The 24,077-nt window shown below is 39.0% G+C and overlaps 1 protein-coding gene across 1 annotated transcript in view; it reads right to left on the bottom strand.

The window, feature by feature from the left end:
• The window catches only part of LOC120870252 (chorionic somatomammotropin hormone 1-like), a 56,335-nt gene that overhangs the window by 25,940 nt on the left and 6,318 nt on the right, over positions 1 to 24,077 (bottom strand). Inside the window, exons 2-3 of the mRNA XM_040249881.1 lie at positions 12,380 to 12,529; positions 7,154 to 7,240 (exon numbers count right to left, since the gene is read on the bottom strand). Of these exons, the coding sequence (XP_040105815.1) occupies positions 7,154 to 7,240; positions 12,380 to 12,529 (237 nt within the window). The remainder of the gene's footprint in view (positions 1 to 7,153; positions 7,241 to 12,379; positions 12,530 to 24,077) is intronic.

Here is a 24,077-nt window from a genome sequence, read left to right as displayed (position 1 = left end):
GTTGTCTCTGATTGTGGTTTCAGTGTATCTGCCCTCTGATACCCTCTCTCAGCACCTACCGTCTTACTTGGGTTTCTCTTACCTTGGACGTGGGGTATCTCTTCACGGCTGCTCCAGCAAGGTGCAGCTGCTGCTTCTTATGTTGGATGTGGGATTGCGGCTCTCAGCCGCCGCCCCAGATCTTGGACAAGAGGTAGCTCCTCTCAGCCTCTCAGGCACCACGCAGCCGCTGCCGCTCTGACACTGCTTCAGTGGCTGACTTTATTTTGGGGGGCTGCAAAATCACTAGTGCAAATGGTGATTGTAGCCATGAAATTAAAACACGCTTATTCCTTGGAAGGAAAGTTATGACCACCTAGACAGCATATTAAAAACCAGAGACATTACTTTGTCAACAAGGGTCAGTCTAGTTGAGGCTATGGTTTTTACAGTAGTCATGTGTGGATGTGAGAGTTGGACTATAAAAAAAGCTGAGCACCAAAGAATTGATGCTTTTGAACTCTGGTGTTGAGAAGACTCTTGAGAATCCCTTGGACTGCAAGGAGATCCAACCAGTCCATCCTAAAGGAGATCAGTCCTGAATATTCATTGGAAGGACTGATGTTGAAGCTGAAATTCCAATACTTTGGATACCTAATGCAAAGAGCTGACTCATTTGAAAAGACCCTGATGCTGGGAAAAATTGAGGGCAGGAGAAGGGGAGGACAGAGGATGAGATGGTTGGGTGGCATTACCGACTCAATGGACATGAGTTTGGGTAAACTCCAGGAGTTGGTGATGGACAGGGAGGCCTGGTGTGCTGTGGTTCATGGGGTCGCAAAGAGTCAGACACTACTGAGCGACTGAACTGAACTGATAGGTATATAAACAATGGGATTTAGAGTAAAAACTTTGGGCCACAAGAATGCTGTGATTTAGGATGGGGGTTTTGGTCATGCAATATCAGCTGCACCTCTAAAGAAGTTTGAGGCTGAGATCAGCTATATGGACAGTCAATTATATCTAGGCAATGGAGCCCCAGTAAAAACTCCAGACATGGAGCCTGGAGTGAGCTCCCATGTCTGCAAGTGCTCAGTGCTGACACATCAGTGCTGGGAAGATAAGGGTGCCCGTGAGGCCCTGGGAAGAGGCAACCAAAAGCTCCATGTTCCACACTTTCTTTGACTCTGCCCTATATGCCTTTTTCCTTGGCAGCTTTTAATCTGTATCTTTTAAAAAGCTGCAATCCCCTGAGTATATACCAGGAGAAAATCATACTTTGAAAATATATATGCACCTCAGTGTTCGTTGCTTCACCAGGGCTTCCCAGTGGCTCAAACGGTAAAGAACCTGCCTGCAATGCGGGAGACTGAGGTTCAATCCTTGGGTTGGGATGATCCCCTGGAAGAGGGGATGGTAACCCACTCCAATATTCTTGCCTGGTGAATCCCTGTGAACAGAGGAGCCTGGCAGGCTACAATCCATTGGGTAGCAAAGAGTGGACATGACTTAGCAACTAAGCACAGCAGTGTCCATTACAGCACTGTTTACAATAACCAGAACATGAAAGCAACCTAAATGTACATCAAGAGATGGATAAACAAAATGTAGTGCACATATACAATGTAATATTACTCAGCCATAAGAAGGAACAAAATAATGCTATGAGAAGCAATATGGATGGACCTGGATATTCTCATACCAACTGAACTAAATCAGACAGAGAAAGACAAATACATATGATATTGCTTATATATGGAATATTAAAGGATGGTACAAATGAACTTACCTACAAATAGAAAGAGAGTCATGATGTAGAAAATAATCTTATGGTTCCAGGGGGAAGAGTGGAAGGATAAATTGTGATATTGGGATTGACATATACACACTACTAAATACAAGATAGATAATTAATAAGGACCTACTGTATAGAAAAGGATAATCTGCTCAATGATCTGTAATGACCTACATTGGAAGAGAATCTAAAAAAGAATGGATACATGTATATGTATAACTTATTCACTGTTCAAAAAAAATTGACATTTATGGCTTTGTAAATCAATTACACTGCACTAAAAATTAAAAATAAATCAAAGATCTGCAATAAACCATAGCCATAGCTATAATAGCTTTCAGTGAGTTCTTGAATTCCTAGCTGGTTATGGAACCCAAAAATGGTCTTGGAATTGAACATCTATGCTGGTCAATTGGTACTTTGTCTATGAACTCAGTAAATAACTCATATTTCAAGTAGGAACATTGGAGTGGTAGATTACTCAATAAATGATAACCAAGGAAGACCCTAGAGGTACTCATATATTGTTGTGAAATCCATCAAGGAGTTTGCCATCTCAGACCCTCCACCTGGGGCTGCTGGTCCTTATTCAGCTTTCTTAGTCCTTGGCTTCCTATCAGCACCAAGAGCATTCAGTATGGATGAAGCATTGGGTTACCTTAGACAAGTCAGTCTCCTCATTGGGTGCTATGGTCGAAATGCTTGTGTTCTCCCAAAATTCATATGTTGAAAACCTAATCCCCAAAGTGATGATTTTAGGAGGTGGGACATTGAAAAATTATTAGGTCATAAGTGCAGAACCCACATGAGGCTAGTAGAGCCCACATGAATGGGATTAGGGCTCTTGTGAAAGAAGCCTGAAATTCTTGTTCATCCCTTCCATTTCGGGATATGTCCTGGAAGAGGCCCTCACTCACTCAGCCATGCTGGCACCCTGATCTTGGACTTCTAGCCTCCAGAACTGTGATAAATAACGTGGTTTATAAACTGCCCAGCCTCTGGCATTTTGTAATAGCAGCCTGCATGCACTAAAACACTGGACAGGAATAAATGAGGGTAAAAAGTGTCAATCTTCTTTTCCCTTCCCAGGACATGAATGTGGAACAGGTAGCATAGATGTTCAATTCCAAATACACATGGTAACATACTCCATAGAATTGTACATTTCTTTCAAATTGTAGTTTTTTGACATGCTCACCTAGGAAGATATTTTCTTAGAGGTAATTAACATTTAAACCAATAGATTGTGAATAATATAAATTACCTTCTATATGTGGGTAGATTATATGCAATCAGTTGAGGACCTTAGGAGCAAAGCTTGAGGTTTCCCCAAATAAAAGCAATTCAGCCTTAAGACTGCACCACTAACTGGTCCCCAGATCTCCAGCCTTTCAGACTTAAGATGAAGCAACTGGACCCTAAGGCCTGTCACTGGGCTCTAATCAGAGTCCTAACATAACTGCTCTTTTACTTAGAAAACTTATCTTCACTTCTCTAGGCCTTGGTTTTGTCAACTAAGCAAGGAAATTAGAGTAGAAAAACCTTTACATTTCTAAAAATTATGCAAATTTCTCTATACAACATGATCCCAAACTGAGGTATTTTTCCTTTTCCCCTCCAAAAAAAATTATTTTTTGTGCCTCTTCCCTGGTTGGATCTCCTATAGTCCTCATTATTGGCTCTATCTCACAGTGCACTTCTCTGGCTTAGCTTTAAGAAAAATTCCTTGACAGAAATAATTACTTGATTGTTATGAAATACTACTTTTATCTTTGGTCTTATGATGAAAAGCAGGAGTTATAGTTAAGCATGCTATTGAGGGAAACTGTTTCTAAATGTCAGTATGTCACCTTGAAGAAGTTTGCTGTGCTTAGTTGCTCAGTTGTGCTCAGCTCTTTATGAACCCTGGACTGCAGCCCACCAGGCTTTCTGTCCATGGGGATTCTCTAGGCAAGAATACTGGAGTATGCTGTCTTGCCCTCTTTCAGGGATCTTTCTGACCCAGGGGTCGAACCCAGGTCTCCTGCATTACAGGCGGACTCTTTACTGTCTGAGCCGCCAGCTCCCAATAAAATGGATCTTTACAGAAGATGTGTGGTTTGTCTACTTTTGTTTCCTGCAACAGTGTTTTGTTTTGTTTTGTTTTGTTCCAGTTAACATATCAGTCCCATTTCTATTCAACTGAAAGCTATCAAGAATGCAAGCTCAAGCTCTATTTGAAAGGAAATATTAAAACAAACAAACAAAAAAAAAAAGCGAACTTTTATCTGGAATAGCAGTTAAGATTTTGTTCAGTTGTCATTTTATCCAAAATACCAGAGGCTGGGTATTTGCTTTTAATTATAATATTTACCTCAAAAAGAACAAATAAGCTGGTCCGTGAAAAATACCATTTTCTGGCATGGTTGATACTCAATAAATAATAACTTCAGGGCAATTGGCATAGCCTTTGTAGCCCCAAGGGAACTGAATTAAAGGAATGGGAATTGGTGTTGTTCAGATAATTAACTGTAATATAAGTCAGACTGTGGTCAATGAGATAAAAATGGTGAGAGTGAAATTAGGAAGCCATAAGGAGGAAGATGGTACTTTCGTCTAAGAAAAGTAGGCAACAATTCATCAAGGAGGTGAATTTCTTTTGTACCTTCGAAGAGAGAGTAGGTGTTGGTGTACCATGTAAGAATATTTGATCTGTAGACTACCCTTAGAGTATTTTTATCTGTCACTATCAGAGAGTACAGCTAAGAAACTGAACTCCTGTGATGAATTATAAGAATCCTATGGTAAAAAGTAGACAAGTGGTAGGTTCAGAGCACTGTCTCTAGTTCTGTCCTATTCAGCCTTTTGTCAGTGACTTGATTATCACATTATCTTAGGACATGAAATTGCGAGGGCTAGTGTATATGGAATAATAGACTGCAAATCGAGTGGTTTCTATCTAATAAGGTGACGATTAAAAACAAATGCATCCACAGTTCTGTGAAAGTGAAAGTCGTTCAGTCATGTCCAACTCTTTGTGACCCCATGGACTATACAGTCCATGGAATTCTCCAGGCCAGAATACTGGAGTGGGTAGCCTTTCCCCTCTCCAGGGAATCTTCCCAACCCAGTGGTCAAACCCAGGCCTCCCACATTGCAGGCGGATTTTTTACCAGCTGAGCCACAAGGGAAACCCCCACACTTCTAGTTCTATAACTATGTCCAAATAATCAGGATATAAGGGTTTGGATGGGGGGGGAAAGACCTCAGTGGTTTTAGTTCACTGTATGCTGTGAGAGCCGCATCAATAATTCATTGGAATTTTACTCTGCACGAATAAAAGTGCTTCATTGAATGAACACCCAAGCAAGACCTGCTGGATGCAAAGAATGGACAGCAGGGAAGAGCACACATGTGGACTTTGTGAATTAGGACTTAAATTTTAATAGAAAAACAGAAAGAGTTAAACTTCAAAGTTAAATGTTGCACCACAATTGGGACACGTGTCGAGAGGGAAAAGCACAGAATGCCATATGTCCACATAACAAGGAGACCTGAGCTGTCTCAGAGTCAGGAATGGCTGCTTTAGGGAAGTGGTTTTTACTGAGATCTGAAAGATGTCAGGGAAGTCATGAGGTAAAAGAGAGAGGGTCTTCCAGGGAGAAGAAATGGCATTGATAAAGAACTTTAGCCATATGTGAGAATATAGAGTGAAAGAACAGACATGCCAGGATTGAACCTTCAAAGAATTTAATTTACTTGGTAAAACTTATGCAAACTGGACAGTGAATACAAGGTGGAATATGATCAGATCTGTGAAAGAGATAAGAATCAAGTTTTGCAGAGCATAGGAGATATTTCCATTTGCCAGGTAATTCGGTTAAGATTCACTTAAACTTAGGAAATGTGGTTTCTATTGCTACTTTTGCATCAAGTTTTATAAGTTTAGATAAGTGACTTAATCAATCTTGGATTTACTTATATATTCTTAATATGGGAAGATTGTCTAGATAATTTCCAAAGTTTCTTCCTTTTCTGAATATCCAGTGAATCCCACTGGTTATTGTCTGGAATTTAAAAAAAAAAAAAATCGTTTTACAAGCCAAGAGTAATGGCTGAAATATCTACAAAATTGTATTTTAAAGCATTGAAATTTTTCTCTTTTTTTCACTTTTTAAAAAATATAATTTCCAGATAAAATGGCAAGATATTTAAAATATACATAACAATCTAAATAGGTATACATGATTAATGGATTCCCTCACTGATTTAATTAACATATCTATTAATATCACCTCACATATTTATCTTTCAAGATCTTTTTGGTGAGGACTTTTAAGTTTTACTCTCTTACATATGTGTTAAGTGACTTCAGTCATGTCCAATTCTTTGTGACCCCATGGACTATATAGCCTGCCAGGCTCCTCTGTCCATGGGGATTCTCCAGGAAAGAATACTAGAGTGGGTTGCCACACCTTCCTCCAGGAGTCTTCCTGACCCAGGGGTTCAATGCATGTCTCTTATGCATCCTGCACTGGCAGGAGGGGTCTTTAGCACTAACATCACCTGGGAAGCCCCACAAATGTCAATAACACTTTACAAACCATAGTCACCAGGTTACACACTAGATCCTCAGACCTTATTCATCATCTTACAGCTTAAAGTTTGTGCACTTCTACCAAATTCATTCTTAAATCATTGATTTCTCAGCACTTATTTTTACATGACCTGTGACATGTTCTTGTGCTTATGATTTTGGAGTCAGGAAGAATGATGTCCCCCTCCTATTGTAAGCGGTTTAGTGATAGATCTTTGAGGGATCATCTTTAACTAGCAGATCTAAAGCCACCCCTATCATTGTCAGAAATAAAGATGATTTACACAAGTAAGGAAAATAAGGAGAACTGGCTTCCCTGGTGGCTCAGACAATAAAGAGTTTCCCTGCAATGTGGGAGACCTTGGTTGCACGCCTGGGTCAGGAAAGATCCCTACAGAAGGGAATGGCTATCTGCTCCAGTAAACTTTCTCTGAAAAATCCTTTGGACAGAGTAGCCTAGCAGGCTACAGTCCATGGGGGTCATAAAAGTCAGACATGCCTGAGCGACTAACAGATAATAAACTTTAAGGATTTGGAAGTTGTATCATGGTTAAGAACAGCTTAAAAGGAATAGCAAAACTCTTTGAGACAGGCAAGAACAGGATACATGAACACTTTCAGGCCCACAGGGCAAAGAAAGAAAATGGATATTGCAGTCTCTAGAGAGACTTGTACATACCTGCAGATAAACTTGAGGGTCTCTGACCAGAGATCTGGCCTTCAGTGGAGAAACTTGGTCACCTCCCAGCAGGAAAGGAGTCTGGAAACAATCAATCCACTAGTCTCTTTCTCCACTGACTCACCAATCTCCTTTGTTCACCACCGGCCAAACTCAAGTAGAAGTCAGAGGCCAGGAGAGCTAAAGGGATAAAGTCTGGTCTTCTCAGCCTCTAAAGGTTCATAAAATAATAGAAAATGATCAACAGGGTTCCTGAGGGGCATATAAAGAATATCAAACACACCCACCACTTCTTGGTAGAAATGCTTTCTTTATCTTAATCTAGTTGTAGTAATTTTTGCTAGACTTTTAGAATGACTGGGTATGATTATCTTTAGTGGGAGAAGTTAGTTTCTGATTTTACCTAGTTAGAGCATTTGTCACTGTATTTCTGGTATGATATTATTACTGGGACCCTAACTAACTGTACCCTTGATTCACATAAACCCATTGAAGAGATAGGTAATATGACCAGACTCACAAAGGGACCAGAAACTATCAAGAGATGTTGTCATACATTGTTGGATTCATTTGGCTCATTTGTATGTGTGAGAGTAAAGATTTTAATTCCAAATTTATGAGAGATGTTAGTCTGAAATTTCCCTTTTTTGTACTGCCTTTGTCTGATTTGGGTATAGGGCATTACTGACCCCATCAAATTAGTTGGAAATGGTTTCCTACTCTTTCATTTTCTTGAAGAGATTATGTCAAATTGATCTTAATTTTTAAAATATTTGTTAGAATTCTCTGGTCAAACTATCATGGACTGATTTCTTTTTCAAAAGTTTTATATTACATTTCCAATGTCTTTAAATGTTATAGAACTATTCAGATTATCTATTTTTGCTTCAAATATTTTAAGTCTGTGTTTATTGGTGTATACATATTTAGGATTTCTATGTATTCCTGCTGGATTGATTCTTTTATCCTTATATAATACGCTTGTATTCCTTTGTCTTCAGAAATTTTCTTTGCTCTAAAGTCTACTTTATCATATACATATTTTTTACCCTTTTATTTTCTGCATATCCTTGCCATTAATGAGTTTCTTGGGCTTCCCTGGTGTCTCAGACCATAAAGAACCCACCTGCAATGTGAAGACCTGGGTTTGATCCCTGTATTGGGAAGAGCCTCCGGAGGGCATGGCAATCCACTTCAATATACTTACCTGGAGAATCTACTTGGATACAGGAGTCTGGCAGGCTACAGTCTATGAGGTTGCAAAGAGTCAGACATGGCTGAACAGCTAAGCACAGCACACAGCACATTGAGTTTCTTTGAAAGAACATATAGTGTTTCATGTTTGTTTGTTTGTTTAATTCACTTTGACAACTCTTTTGATCAGTATATTTAGACTATTTGTAGGCTAGGTGATTAATGATATGTTGTTGCTTAAGTCAAGCTTCCCAAATGGTGCTAGTGGTTAACAACCCGCCTGTCAATGAGGAAGTGTAAGAGATGAGGCTTTGATCCCTGAGTGGGGAAGATTCCCTGGAGGAGGGCATGAGAACCCACTCCAGTATTCTTGCCTGGAGAATCCCATGGACAGAGGAAGCTGGTGGGCTACAGTACATGGTGTCACAAAAAGTCAGACATGACTTAGGAACTAAATGACCACCGGTATTCCTTCACATTTATTCCTGGGGAGGAATGGCCTGACTCAGGTTGCCTTCTGATGGTAGGTTGGAGATCAGAAGTGTTGGATCTGTGTTGCCTTCTTCTGTTAGGTGCTGCTGTCTGGCTCTTCCAGTTCAGTTCAGTTCAATTCAGTTGTTTAGTCATGTCCAACTCTTTGTGGCCCCATGAACTGCAGCCCTCCAGGCCTCCCTGTCCATCACCAACTCCTGGAGTTTACTCAAACTCATGTCCGTTGAGTCCATGATGCCATCCAAACATCTCATCCTCTGTCATCCCCTTCTCCTCCTGCCTTCAATCTTTCCCAGCATCAGGGTCTTTTCCAATGAGTCAGTTCTTCGCATCTGGTAGCCAAAGTATTGGAGTTTCAGCTTCAGCATCAGTCCTTCCAATGAATATTCAGGACTGATTACCTTTAGGATGGACTGGTTGGATCTCCATGTAGTCCAAGGAACTCTCAAGAGTCTTCTCTAACACCACAGTTCAAAAGCATCAATTCTTCGGCACTCAACTTTCTTTATACTCCAACTCTCATGTCCATACATGACTACTGGAAAAAGACTGACTTTTGTTGGCAAAGTAATGCCTCTGCTTCTTAATATACTGTCTAGGTTGGTCATAACTTTTTCTTCCAAGGAACAAGTGTCTTTTAATTTCAGGGCTGCAGTCAGCATCTGCAGTGATTTTGGAGCCCAATAAAATAAAATCTGTCACTCTTTCCACTGTTTCCCCATCTATTTACCATGAAGTGATGTCACCAGATGCCATTATCTTAGTTTTCTGAATGTTGAGTTTTAAGCCAACTTTTTCACTCTCCTCTTTCATTTTCATCAAGAGGCTCTTCCAGTCTTCAGGCCCTAAACTAGTTCACTTTCCTCTTGCCAACTATAAATGGCCTCCTTTAGTGGTCTCTTCTTATTTCCAGAACAAACAGAGGAGTCGGCACAAAGAGATCAAGACCATCTTGTCTGAACCAGAAGCCCAAGGTGTGTTTTATAACCTAGGAAAGAGATTTCGTGGAGGAAAGTTGAGGAGGAAAGTGGAAAGGAGTCCACAGCAGGCTGGAGATGAAAGTCATGGAGTCCCTTTCTTTAGAAGTCATGGGAAGCTGAGAAAGTATTTATTCTAGGTGACATGTATATTCAGCTCTGACTGAGTACACTTTCTCTTTCAGCAAATTGTAAGTCTTCTGTATTTTTTCATTAATTTTCCTTGCAAGTGGATATGTATAATGATATCCACACAACATTATATTTATTCTTCTAGGCCATTGTTCTGCTTTTATTATGAGTTGAGATTTAAACCTTTGTAAAAAAGAAATCTATTGTAGAGTTTGGATTATGTAGCAGTAGATGAATTGATAGAACAGTAAAAGAACTAATGATGATTACTTAACTGAGCTTACAAAATTTTATATATGCATATGAAAATTTATTCACATATAATTTTATTCTTGGCCCTTTGTGGTATTCTGAGAGCTTTGATTGAAGTTATATGTAAAAGAAATTTCTTTATTATGATAGTTAAATAACTGTGGGATAATTATGTGTGTACATTCAGAATCCATTCATCCAGCGGCCATAAAAATAAGTGTCCTTATCCCCTGGGGAAGAAAATATTAGCCTTTCTACTTCTATTTATTTTTAAAATTTATTTATTTATTTTAATTGGAGGCTAATTACTTTACAATATTGTAATTTTTTTTTTGCCATACCTTGACATGAATCAGCCATGGATGTACAGGTATCCCCCACCCTGAAACCCCCTCCCAACTCCCTCCTCATCCCATCCCTCAGGATTGTCCCAGTGCACTGGCTTTGAGTGCCCTGTTTCATGCATCAAACTTGAACTGGTGATCTATTTCACATATGGTAATATACATGTTTCAATGCTATTCTCTCAAATCATCCCACCCTCACCTTCTCCCACAGAGTTCAAAAGTCTGTTTTTTCTATCTGTGTCTCTTTTTCTCTCTCTCATATAGTGTCATCATTACCATCTTTCTAAATTCCATATATATGCATTAATATACTATATTGGTGTTTTTTTCCTGAATTACCTCATTCTGTATAACATGCTCCAGTTTCATCCACCTCATCAGAACTGATTCAAATGAGTTTTTTTAACAGTTGAGTAATATTCCATTGTGTATATGTACCACAGCTTTCTTATCCATTAATCTCCCAATGGACATCTAGGTTGCTTTCATGTCCTAGCTATTGTAAACAATGCTGCAATGACCATTGGGGTAACGTGTTTTTTTCACTTCTGGTTTCCTTGGTGTGTATGACCAGCAGTGGGATTACTGGGTTGTACGGCAGTTCTGTTTCCAGTTTTTTAAGGAATCTCCACACTGTTCTCCATAGTGGCTGGACTAGTTGGCATTCCCACGAATAGTGTAAGACAGTTCCCTTTTCTCTGCACTCTCTCCAGCATTTATTGTTTGTAGACTTTTTGATAGCAGCCATTCTGACCAGCATGAGATGGTACCTCATTATGGTTTTGATTTGCATTTCTCTGATAATGAGTGATGTTAAGCTTCTTTTTATGTGTTTGTTAGCCATCTGTATGTCTTCTTTGTAGAAATGTCTATTTAGTTCTTTGGCCCATTTTGTGATTGTGTCATTTATTTTTCTGATATTGAGCCGCATGAGCTGCTTGTATGTTTTTGAGATTAATTCTCTGTCAGTTGCTTTGTTTGCTATTACTTTCTCCCGTTCTGAAAGCTGTCCTTTTACCTTCCTTATAGTTTCCTTTGTTGTGCAAAAGCTTTTAAGTTAATTCGGGGGGACAGCCCCAAGATGGCAGAGGAGTAGGATGCGGAGACCACTTTCTCTCCCACAAATTCATCAAAAGATCATCTGAATGCTGAGCAACTTCCACAAAACAACTTTTGAACATTGGCAGAATATCAGGCACCCAGAAAGGCAACCGATTCTCTTCAAAAGGAGGTAGGACAAAATATAAAAAAAAAAAAAAAAAAAAGAGAGACAAAAGAATTAGGGATGGAGACCCAACCTGGGGAGGGAGTAGTGAAAGAGGAGAAGTTTCCAAACAACAGGAAACCCTCTCACTAGCGGGTCTGTGGGGAGTTTTGGAATCTCAGAGGGCAACATAACTGGGAGAAACACACACACACACAGAATACACACCTAATAGCAACTCCCAGCAGAGAAGTTGCCCCGATGCTCATGTCTGCTACCAGCAAGAGGAGGCAGGACAGGGAGGTGCAGCTTGCATGGTTAGGGTAAGCACTGGGCCTGAATGCCCTGAGGACAATCTGAAGGAGCTAACATGAGATAGCAAACCAAATTGTGGAATAGCCAGAGAGAAAAAAAAGAGAACTTTTTCCTGCGAAAGGCTCTAACCTAAGTCATAGCCTGGCTGGCTCACAGAACAAAGGATTGAGTGAATACCAGAGTAAAGCCAGCTTGCTGTGGACCGGCCCCTCCTCCCCCACCCCACCCCAACCCTGCCACCTGAGGCAGAGAGGCAGGTATGTGACAGCCAGAGCTGGAAGGCAAGGAGCAACCTCAGCCCCAGGAACAGCATCCTCCACCAAACCGTGAGCAGGCTCCCATTTGCTAACCACATCTCCCTGGGATCCTGGATGGCTGACATCTTCCAGGATGGCTGTAGCCTGAGATCAGTTCCCCAGCAGAGACACACGGCACACCTGAGATGGTGCTCCAGCGGCACACCCAGGACACAACTCTAGCTGCACACTCAGGACACCAAGCAACTGGGACCGGGGAGGTGATGAAAACACACAGCGCACCTGGGACAGTGTGCTCGCCAAGCACCAGGTCACCTGAGCTGCTAGGACCTAGGAAGGGCAAAAAACACAGGGCCCACTTTAGACAGTACCCTTGAAGAGGAACCTGGAGCCTGAGCAGTGTAGACAGAGAAAGCACATGCCACTATGAGCTGGGGCAAACCCAGTGTGGTCCACACACTGCGAACACTCTCCACACAAACAAGTTATATTTGTTTGCAGTGTTCCTCCCTCCCTACAATACAACTGAACAAGTAAGCCAAAATAAATGATCACCTTTGCCTGCTTGAGTCAGGGGAAAAATTAGACACAGAAGAGACTTGCAAACAAAGGAAGCCAAAATAAAGAAAGAAGAGGGAAATGTTCTGGAAGCGACAGGTACAACAGATTAAAACCCTGTAGTTAACATTGACTAAGCATTGGAAGGGGCCTATAGACCTTGAGAAGAAGTACAAGCTGGGACAAAGAACAATCTCAAACTGAACTGACCCCACACTGCCCACAATATCTCCAGAGATATTCCTAGATATATTTTTACTATTATCATTTTTTATTTTTTTGATTTTTAAACACTTTATTACTCTTTTAATTTTCATTTTTATAACCTACTATTGCCTTGCCAAAAAAGACCTTATTTTTAAAGCAAATTTCATATATAATATTTTTATAATTTTTGTGATTCGTTTTGCTTTGTATTATTAATATTGTATTTTTTAGAGTCTAACATCTACTCTAGAATTTTAATCTTTGCTTTTTGGTTTTGTTATAAATCTTGTACCTTTAAGAATCTAATCTTCAGTATCCATTTTCATGTAGGTGTGTAATTACTAACTTGATTGCTCTCTCCCTTTTGACTCTCCTTTTTCTCTCTCAGGGCAACTCTATCTCCTCCCTCCCCCTTTTCTTCTCTACTTGACTCTGTGAATTTCTCTGCAAGTTCTGGGCTGTGGAGAACACGTAGGGAACTGATTACTGGCTAGATTGGTCTCTCCCTTTTTGACTCCCCCTCTTCTCCTCCTGGTCACCTCTATCTCCCCCCTCCCTCTTCTCTTCTTTGTGTATATCTGTGAACCTCTCTGGGTGTCCCTTACTGTGGAGAATCTTTTCACCATTAACCTATATGTTTTATCATCTGTGCTGTATGGTTGGAGAAGTCTTGAGGCTACTGTAAGAATAAGATTGAAAGCCAGAGGCAGGAGGCTTAAATCCAAAACTTGAGAACACAAGAAAAATCCTGTTTCAGGAAACACTATTTGAAAAGAGCTCATCCAAAAGTCTCCAAACCTACACTAAAACCAAGCTCCACCCAAAACCCAACAAGTTGCAGAGCAAGACACGCCACATTAATTCTCCAGAAATGCAGGAACACAGCCCTGAGCATTAAAATATAGGCTGCCCAAAGTCATGCCACACCCATAGACATCCCAAAACCCACTACTGGGCACTTCATTGCACTCCAGAGAGGAGAGATCCAGCTCTACCAACCAGAACACAGATGCAAGCTTCTTTAACCAGGAAACCTGAAAGCTACTAGTCTAACCCCACCCAAAGGGAGCAACCTCCACAATAAAGAGGAACTACAAACTTCCAGCCTACAGAAAGGCCACCCCAAACACAGTGATCTAAACAAAATGAAAAAGCAGAGGAATATTTAGCAGGTAAAGGAACATGATAAATGCCCACCAAACCAAACAAAAGAGGAAGAGACAGGAAGTCTACCTGAAAAAGAATTCAGAAAAATGATAGTAAAGTTGATCCAAAATCCTAAAAACAAACTGGAGTTATAGATAAATAGACTAGAGAAAACAATTGAGAATATGCAAGAAATGTTTAACAAGGACCTAGAAGAAATAAAAAAGAGTCAATCAATAATGAATAATGCAATAAATGAGATCAAAAGGACTCTGGAGGGAACCAACAGTAGAATGATGGAGGCAGAAGATAGGATAAGTGAGGTGAAAGATAGAAAGGTGGAAATAAATGAAGAAGAGAGGAAAAAAGGAAAAAAAATTTAAAGAACTGAGGACAACCTCAGAGACATCTGGGACAATGTTAAATGTCCCAACATTTGGATCATAAGAATCCCAGAAGAAATAGACAAAAAAGAAAGGGCATGAGAAAATACCTGAGGAGATAATAGTTGAAAACTTCCCTAAAATGGGAAAGGAAATAGCCACCCAAGTCCAAGAAACCCAGAGAGTCCCAAACAGATTAAACCCAAGGTGAAACACCCCAAGATACATAGTAATCAAACTAATGAAAATCAAACACAGAAAGAAAATATTGAAAGCAACAAGGGAAAAGCAACAAATAACACAAAAAGGAATCCCCATAAGGATAACAGCTGATCTTTCAATAGAAACTCTTCAGGCCAGAACTGAATGGCATTGCATACTTAAAGTGATGAAAGAGGAAAACCTACAATCCAGATTACTATACCCAGCAAGGATCTCATTCAAATACAAAGGAGAAATCAAAAGCTTTACAGACAAGCAAAAGCTGAGAGAATTCAGCAACACCAAACCAGCTCTTCAACAAATGCTAAAGGATCTTCTCTAGACAGGAAACACAGAAAGGGTGTATAAACTTGAACCCAAAACAACAAAGTAAATGACAACAGGATCATACTTATCAATAATTACCTTAAATGTAAATGGATTGAATACTCCAACCAAAAGACAAAGACTGACTGAATGGATACAAAAACAAGACCCCTATATATGCTGTTGACAAGAGATCCACCTCAAAACAAGGGACACATACAGACTGAAAGTGAAGGGCTGGAAAAAGATATTTCATGCAAATGGAGACTAAAAGAAAGAAGAACTAACAATACTCATATCAGATAAAATAGACTTTCAAATAAAGGCCATGAAAAGAGACAAAGAAGCACGGTACATAATGATCAAAGGATCAACCCAAAAAGAAGGTATAACCATTATAAATAGATATGCACCCAACATAGCACTGCAATACGTAGGGAAATGCTAACAAGTATGAAAGGGGAAATTAACAGCAACACAATACTAGTGGGAGACTTTAATACCCCACTCACATCTATGGATAGATCAACCAAACACAAAATTAGCAAGGAAACACAAACTTTAAATGATACAATAGACCAGCTAGACCTAATTGATACCAATAGGACATTTCACCCCAAAACAATAAATTTCATCAATTTCTCAAGTGCACATGGAACATTCTCCAGGATAGATCACATCCTGAGCCATAAATATAGCCTTCATAAATTCAAAAAAATTGAAATCATTTCAAGCATCTTTTCTGATCACATTGCAGTAAGATTAGATATCATTAAAAAATGAAAGTGAAGTCACTCAGTTTTCCCCAACTCTTTGCAACCCCCTGGACTGTTGCCTACCAGGCTTCTCCATCCATGGGATTTTCCAGGTAAGAATACTGGAGTGGGTTGCCATGGGGGAAAAGAAAATCTATTAAAATACAAACACATGGAGGCTAAAAAACATGCTTCTGAATAACCAGCAAATCACAGAAGAAATCAAAATATACATAGAAACAAATGAAAATGAAAACATACAACCCAAAACCTATATGGAATTAAGTAAAAGCAGTGCTAAGGGGAAGCTTCATAGCAATACAAGCTTACCACAAGAAACAAGAGAAAAATAAAATAAATGACCTAACTTTATACCTAAAGTAACTAGAAAAAGAAGAAATGAAGAACCCCAAAGCTAATAAAAGGAAAGAAATCATAAAAATTAGGGCAGAAATAAATGAAAAAGAAACAAAGGAGTCTATAGCAAAAATAGACAAAACTAAAAGCTGGTTCTTTGAGAAGATAAACAAAATAGACAACCACTAGCCAGACTCACCTAGGGGAAAAAAAAAAAAAAAAAAACGGGAGAAGGATCAAATCAACAAAACTAGAAATGAAAATGGAGAAATCACAACAGACAACACAGAAATACAAAGGATCATAAGAGACTACTATCAGTAACTATATGATAATATAATGGCCAACTTGGAAGAAATGGATGAATTTTTTGAAAAGTATAACCTTTCAAAACTGAACCAGGAATAAACAGAAAATCTTAACAGACTCATCACAAGTGCAGAAATTGAAACTGTCATAAAAAATCTTCCAACAAAGAAAAGCCCAGGACCAGACGGCTCCACAGGTGAATTCTACCAAAAATTTAGAGAAGAGCTAACACCAATCCTACTCGAACTCTTCCAGAAAATTGCAGAGGAAGGTAAACCGCCAAACTCATTCTATGAGGTCACCATCACCTTAATACCAAAAGCAGACAAAGGTGCCACAGGAAAAAAAAAAAAACTACAGGCCAATATCACTGATGAACATAGATGCAAAAATCCTCAACAAAATTCTAGCAAACAGAATCCAACAACATATCAAAATGATTATACATCATGAACAAGTGGGCCTTATCCCAGGGATGCAAGGATTCAATATTTGCAAATCAATCAATATGATACACCACACTAACAAATTGAAAGATAAAAACCATATGATTATCTTAATAGATGCAGAGAAAGCCTTTGACAAAATTCAACATCCATTTATGATAAAATCCCTCCAGAAAGCAGGCATAGAAGGAACATACCTCAACATAATAAAAGCCATATATGATAAACAAACAGCAAATATTATCCTCAATGGTGAAAAATTGAAAGCATTTCCCCTAAAGTCAGCAACAAGATAAGGGTGTCCACTTTCACCAATACTATTCAACATAGTTTTGTTAGTTTTAGCCACAGCAATCAGAGAAGAAAAAGAAATAAAAAGAATCTAGACTGGAAAAGAAGTAAAACTCTCACAGTTTGCAGATGACATGATCCTCTACATAGAAAATCCTAAAGACACCACCAGAAAACTACTAGAGCTAATCAATGAATATAGTAAATTTACAGGTATAAAATTAACACATAAATATCTTGCAATCCTATACACTAACAATGAGAAAACAGAAAAAGAAATTAAGGAAACAATTCCATTCACCATTGCAATAAAAAGAGTAAAATACTTAGGAATAAATCTACCTAAAGAAACCAAGACCTATATATAGAGCTATAGAACACTGATGAAAGAAATCAAAGATGACACAAATAAATGGAGAAATAGACCATATTTATGGATCAGAAGCATCAATATAGTGAAGATGAGTATACTACCCAAAGCAATCTATAGATTCAATGCAATCCCTATCAAGGTATCAACAGTGATTTTCATAGAACTAGAACAAATAATTTCACAATTTGTATGGAAACACAACAAACCTCAAATAGCCAAAGCAATCTTGAGAAAGAAGAATGGAGTGGGAGGATCAACCTGCCTGACTTCAGATTATACTACAAAGATACAGTCTTCAAGACAGTATGGTACTGGCACAAAGATAGAAATATAGATCAATGGAACAAAATGGAAAGCCCAGAGTTAAATCCACACACCTATGGACACCTATCTTTGACAAAGGGAGCAAGAATATACAATAGAGAAAAGACAATCTCTTTACAAATGGTGCTGGGAAAACCGGTCAACCACCTGTAAAAGAATGAAACTAGAACACTTTCTAACAACATACACAAAGATAAACTAGAAATAGATTAAAGATCTAAATGTAAGACCAGAAACTATAAAACTCCTAGAAGAAAACATAGGCAAAACACTCCCCTACGTAAATCACAGCAGGATCCTTGATGACTTATATCCCAGAGTATTGGATATAAAAGCAAAAATAAACAAATGGGACCTAATTAATCTTTAAAACTTTTGCACAGCAAAGGAAACTATAAGCAAGGTGAAAGGAAAGCCTTCAGAACGGGAGAAAATAATAGCAAATGAAGCAACTGACAAAGAATTAATCTCAAAAACACACAAGCAGTTCATGCAGCTCAATACCAGAAAAATAAACGACCCAATCAAAAAATGGGCCAAAGAACTAAACAGACATTTCTCCAAAAAGACATACAGATGGCTAACAAACACATGAAAAGATGCTCAACATCACTTATTATCAGAGAAATGCAAACCAAAACCACAATGAGGTACCATCTCATGCTGGTTAGAATGGCTGCTATCAAAAAGCCTACAAACAATAAATGTTGGAAAGGGTGCAGAGAAAAGACAACCCTCTTACACTGTTGGTGGGAATGCAAACTAGTACAGCCACTAAGGAGAATAGTATGGAAATCCCTTTAAAAACTGGAAATAGAAATGCCATATAACCCAACAGAGGATGTGATGGTTGGATGGCATCTGACTCAATGGACATGAGTTTGAGTACTCTCTGGGAGTTGGTGATGGACAGGGAGGCCTGGCATGCTGCAGTCCATGGGGTCACAAAGAGTCAGACAGGACTGAGCAACTGAACTGAACTGACAACCCAGCAATCCCACTGCTGGGCGTACACAGTGAGGAAACCAGAATTGAAAGAGACAAGTGTATCCCAATGTTCATCACACCACTGTTTACAATAGCTAGGACATGGAAGCAACCTAGATATCCATTGGGAAATGAATGGATAAGAAAGCTGTGGTACATATGCACAATGTAATATTACTCAGCTATTAAAAATAAAATATTTGAATCAGTTCTAATGTGATGGATGAAACTGGAGCATACTATACAGAGTGAAGTATAAGTCAGAAAGAAAAACACTAATACAGTATACTAACGCATATATATGGCATTTGGAAAGATGGTAATGATGACCCTATAAATCAGAAAGCAAAAAAGACACAGATAGTAAGAACAGACTTTTGGACTCTGTAGGAGAAGGCGAGGGTGGAATGATTTAAGAGAATAGCATTGAAACACGTATATTACCATGTGTGAAATAGATCACCAGTCCAAATTCGGTGCATGAAACAGGACACTCAAAGCCAGTGCACTGGGACAACCCTGAGGGATGTGATGGGGAGGGAGTTGGGAGGGGGTTTCAGGGTTGGGGACACATGTACATCCATGGCTGATTCATTTCAATGCATGGCAAAAACCACTACAGTATTGTAAAGCAATTAGCCTCCAATTAATATAAGTAAATTAATTTTAAAAATAGACATATCTAAGTCTTCAATTTCCCTTAGAAAAACATTTCTTACAGTGAGGTATAGGAATTTGCCTCTGTAAGAAAAACAAAATTCGATACATAATTACTTTCTTTGATATGAATGTAATATTCAGAATATTACCATATGGATTTGAATATACCTATAGGAAGACCACATCTTGTAAATATACTTTTGGGTTGCTTAAACGTGGCCAAACAAGAATGGAAGACAGCGCTCACTCATTTGTTGGCATGTACTACACTAAAACTGGATTTCCCAGGGGGCTAGTTGGTAAAGAATCTGCCTGCCAATGAAGGAGACACAGCTTCAGTCCCTAAGTTGGTAAGATCCCCTGGAGAAGGAAATGGCAACCCACACCAGTATTCGTGCTTGGGAAATCCCATGAACATAGAAGCCTGGTGGGTTACAGTCCATCGGGTCGAGGAGTCAAACATGACTGAAGAAACAGAGCACCCAACAGCTTGTTTTAAACCTGCCTTTTCTTAATCTTGATACTCTTGGGTTCGCTTGCAGAGAAAGCAACAGAATCTTTTGAGAGAAGAAATGTCTCAGAGCATAATAGTTTGCTGCAGAAGTTATCAGATGCTGAACTATGCGAAAAAACATTCTGATTATCCCAGAGGGTGCTATGGTTAGCAGTAGAATCCTCCTTAACCAAAGGATTGCACCAGTAGTTTTTTGTTGTTGTTGTTAAATGAAAAAGTCCTTTAGATAATATTTATTTTCTGATGTGTCAATTCTATGTGGCCATGGCCTCTTTTGGTTAGACCCATTTAGTAGTTTCCAACCCGCTCCTCTTTTTGTTCAAAAGTCAAAATTATCACACATCATCTATAATTACTACATTCAATTTTGTAAAATAAAATAGTACATAAACACTGGGGAAAAAATGAGTACAGATGCTAAGCTTTAATTTTTTTTCTGTTTACATGTCATAAATCATTCCTAATTGGATAGTAATGTTTTTATTTTTCATTTATTTTTTTAATTTAAATTTTTATTTTTACTTTATTTTACTTTACAGTACTGTATTGGTTTTGCCATACATTGACATGAATCCACCACGGGTGTACATGCATTCCCAAACATGAACCCCCCTCCCACCTCCTTCCCCATAACATCTCTCTGGGTCATCCCCATGCACCAGCCCCAAGCATCCTGTATCCTGCATCGGACATAGACTGGCAATTCGTTTCTTACATGATAGTATACATGTTTCAATGCCATTCTCCCAAATCATCCCACCCTCTCCCTCTCCCTCAGAGTCCAAAAGTCCACTCTACACATCTGTGTCTCTTCTGCTGTCTCGCATACAGGGTCATCATTGCCATCTTTCTAAATTCCATATATATGTGTTAGTATACTGTATTGGTGTTTTTTCTTTCTGGCTTACTTCACTCTGTATAATAGGCTCCAGTTTCATCCACCTCATTAGAACTGATTCAAATGTATTCCTTTTAATGGCTGAGTAATATTCCATTGTGTATATGTACCACAGCTTTCTTATCCATTCATCTGTGGATGGACATCTAGATTGCTTCCATGTCCTGGCTATTATAAACAGTGCTGCGATAAACATTGGGGTACATGTGTCTCTTTCAATTCTGGTTTCCTCTGTGTGTATGCCCAGCCGTGGGATTGTTGGGTCATAAGGCAGTTCTATTTGCAATTTTTTAAGGAATCTCCACACTGTTCTCCATAGTGGCTGTACTAGTTTGCATTCCCACCAACAGTGTAGGAGGGTTCCCTTTTCTCCACACCCTCTCCAGCATTTATTGCTTGCAGACTTTTGGATCGCAGACATTCTGACTGGTGTGAAGTGGTACCTCATTGTGGTTTTGATTTGCATTTCTCTAATAATGAGTGATGTTGAGCATCTTTTCATGTGTTTGTTAGCCATCCATATGTCTTCTTTGGAGAAATGTCTATTTAGTTCTTTGGCCCATTTTTTGATTGGGTCATTTATTTTTCTGGAATTGAGCTGCATAAGTTGCTTGTATATTTTTGAGATTAGTTGTTTGTCGCTTGCTTCATTTGCTATTATTTTCTCCCATTCAGAAGGCTGTCTTTTCACCTTGCTTATATTTTCCTTTGTTGTGCAGAAGCTTTTAATTTTAATGAGATCCCATTTGTTTATTTTTACTATTATTTCCAGAATTCTGGGGGGTGAATCATAGAGGATCCTGCTGTGATTTATGTCGGAGAGTGTTTTGCCTATGTTCTCCTCTAGGAGTTTTATAGTTTCTGGTCTTACATTTAGATCTTTAATCCACTTTGAGTTTATTTTTGTGTATGGTGTTAGAAAGTGATCTAGTTTCATTCTTTTACAAGTGGTTGACCAGTTTTCCCAGCACCACTTGTTAAAGAGATTGTCTTTACTCCATTGTATATTCTTGCCTCCTTTGTCAAAGATAAGGTGTCCGTATGTGTGTGGATTTATCTCTGGGCTTTCTATTTTGTTCCATTGATCTATATTTCTGTCTTTGTGCCAGTACCATACTGTCTTGATGACTGTGGCTTTGTAGTAGAGCCTGAAGTCAGGCAGGTTGATTCCTCCAGTTCCATTCTTCTTTCTCAAGATTGCTTTGGCTATTTGAAGTTTTTTGTATTTCCATACAAATCTTGAAATTATTTGTTCTAGTTCTGTGAAAAATATCGCCGGTAGCTTGATAGGGATTGCATTGAATTTGTAGATTGCTTTGGGTAGTATACTCATTTTCACTATATTGATTCTTCTGATCCATGAACATGGTATATTTCTCCATCTATTAGTGTCCTCTTTGATTTCTTTCATCAGTGTTATAGTAATGTTTTTAAACTCAAGGGTCTTATCAATATTTTTCATTTTTTGTTTTTATTGAAATTGTTCCCATCACACTCACATGTCATTCATTTCAGTTCAGTCACTCAATCATGTTTGACTCTTTGCAACCCCATGAACTGCAGCATGACAGTCTTCCTTGTCCATCACCAACTTCCCTGTGCATCTCCAACAACATCACCAGCTCAGTCGTGCCTGACTGTTTGTGACCCCATGGACTATACAGTCCATGGAATTCTCCAGGCCAGAATATTAGAGTGGGTAGCCTTTCCCTTCCCCAGGGGATCTTCCCAACCCAGTAATCACACCCAGATCTCCCACATTGCAGACAGATTCTTTACCACCCGAGCCATAAGGGAAGCCCAATAACACTGGAGTGAAGGGAGCCTATCCCTTCTCCAGTGGATCTTCCTGACCCAGGTATCAAACTGGGGTCTTCTACAATGCAAGCAGATTGTTATTATCCACATGTCATTAGGATCATTACATTACATAATTATAATAGCAAGCACCATGGACAAACAGGTAGGAAGACCAACAAAACAGTCTCTGCTGAATGTTAACTCACTTGGAGGGAGCTGCAAGGGGCCAGTTGCAGAGGGCCCCCAGCCCTGGGGTCACTATTCAGCCAGGCGTTGGCACCGATATTTATGTTTTAGAGGAGAAAAAGACATTCCTACAGGAGTTAACTAAGTGGGAATAATTTGTGTAAAAGTTCATATGTGCCAGTGTTCCATGAAAGACATTGCAGAGGACCTTGATTTGAAAGATCACAGAGCTCCCTTGTGGCTCAGTGGTAAAGAATCTGCCGCTGATGCAGGAGACACAGGTTTGATCCCTGGTCTGGGAAGATCCTATGTGGCAAGGAGCAACTATAAGCCCTTGTGCCACAACTGTTGAGCCATTGTTCTAGAGCCCTGCAACTGCAACTACTGAAGCCCATGAGCCTAGAACCTGCTCCACAACAAGAGAAACCACTTTCATGAGAAGCCTGCACTCTGCAACCAAGAGTAGCCCCTACTCACCACAACTAGAGAGAAGCCCAAGCAGCAACGAAGACATAGCACAGACAAAAACAAATCAATAAAGTTATAAACAAAGATCATAAAGTCTCTTTCAAATCTAAAATCATCTGATTGTTAAGAATACATTCTATGAAGGGTTGTTTTTGTTTTTGCTTTTGTTTTCATTATATGTGGTGTTTTCCCAAGAAGACTACAGGGCCTTTTAGGGTAGAATATGTGTTTCACTTATTTGTATCCCATGGACTAAATATTGCAATGTTCTATCCAAAAAGGTGTTTGCAGCATATACTTAAACATTATAAATTACCTCCTGTGTTATAGCATGAGTGATATAGACAAAAATGTCTTTAATATAAGATGATCCCAGTCACAGTATTTTCTCAGTGTTTAGCCATCCAAAGGCTGTTCTCAGTTATCCCAAATTGATGTTGCTTTTTATCAATTATCATGACATGGAATGGTTTGGGAAACTTCAAGGCACTTTCCCATTTATAATGAAATATAAGCTAACTGTTAGGATTTGGTAAAAGTACTGCTTGTGGTACCATCAGAAGCACTGATCTGTCATCTAAAAGTGTTTATGTAGAAATGAATGATTTCTTGATAAGAATCTGCCTTCAAAAGAAATTTGCATCACGTGAGGCACTTATACAGTGATGGCAGAAAATATGCTACATAA

The sequence above is a fragment of the Oryx dammah genome, unplaced genomic scaffold, assembly GCF_014754425.2.
Source record: "Oryx dammah isolate SB20612 unplaced genomic scaffold, SCBI_Odam_1.1 HiC_scaffold_11, whole genome shotgun sequence".
In the NCBI taxonomy this organism is placed as follows: Eukaryota; Metazoa; Chordata; class Mammalia; order Artiodactyla; family Bovidae; genus Oryx; species Oryx dammah.
The sequence above is the reverse complement of the archived record's forward strand: the minus strand, read 5'-3'. Positions and strand labels throughout refer to the sequence as shown.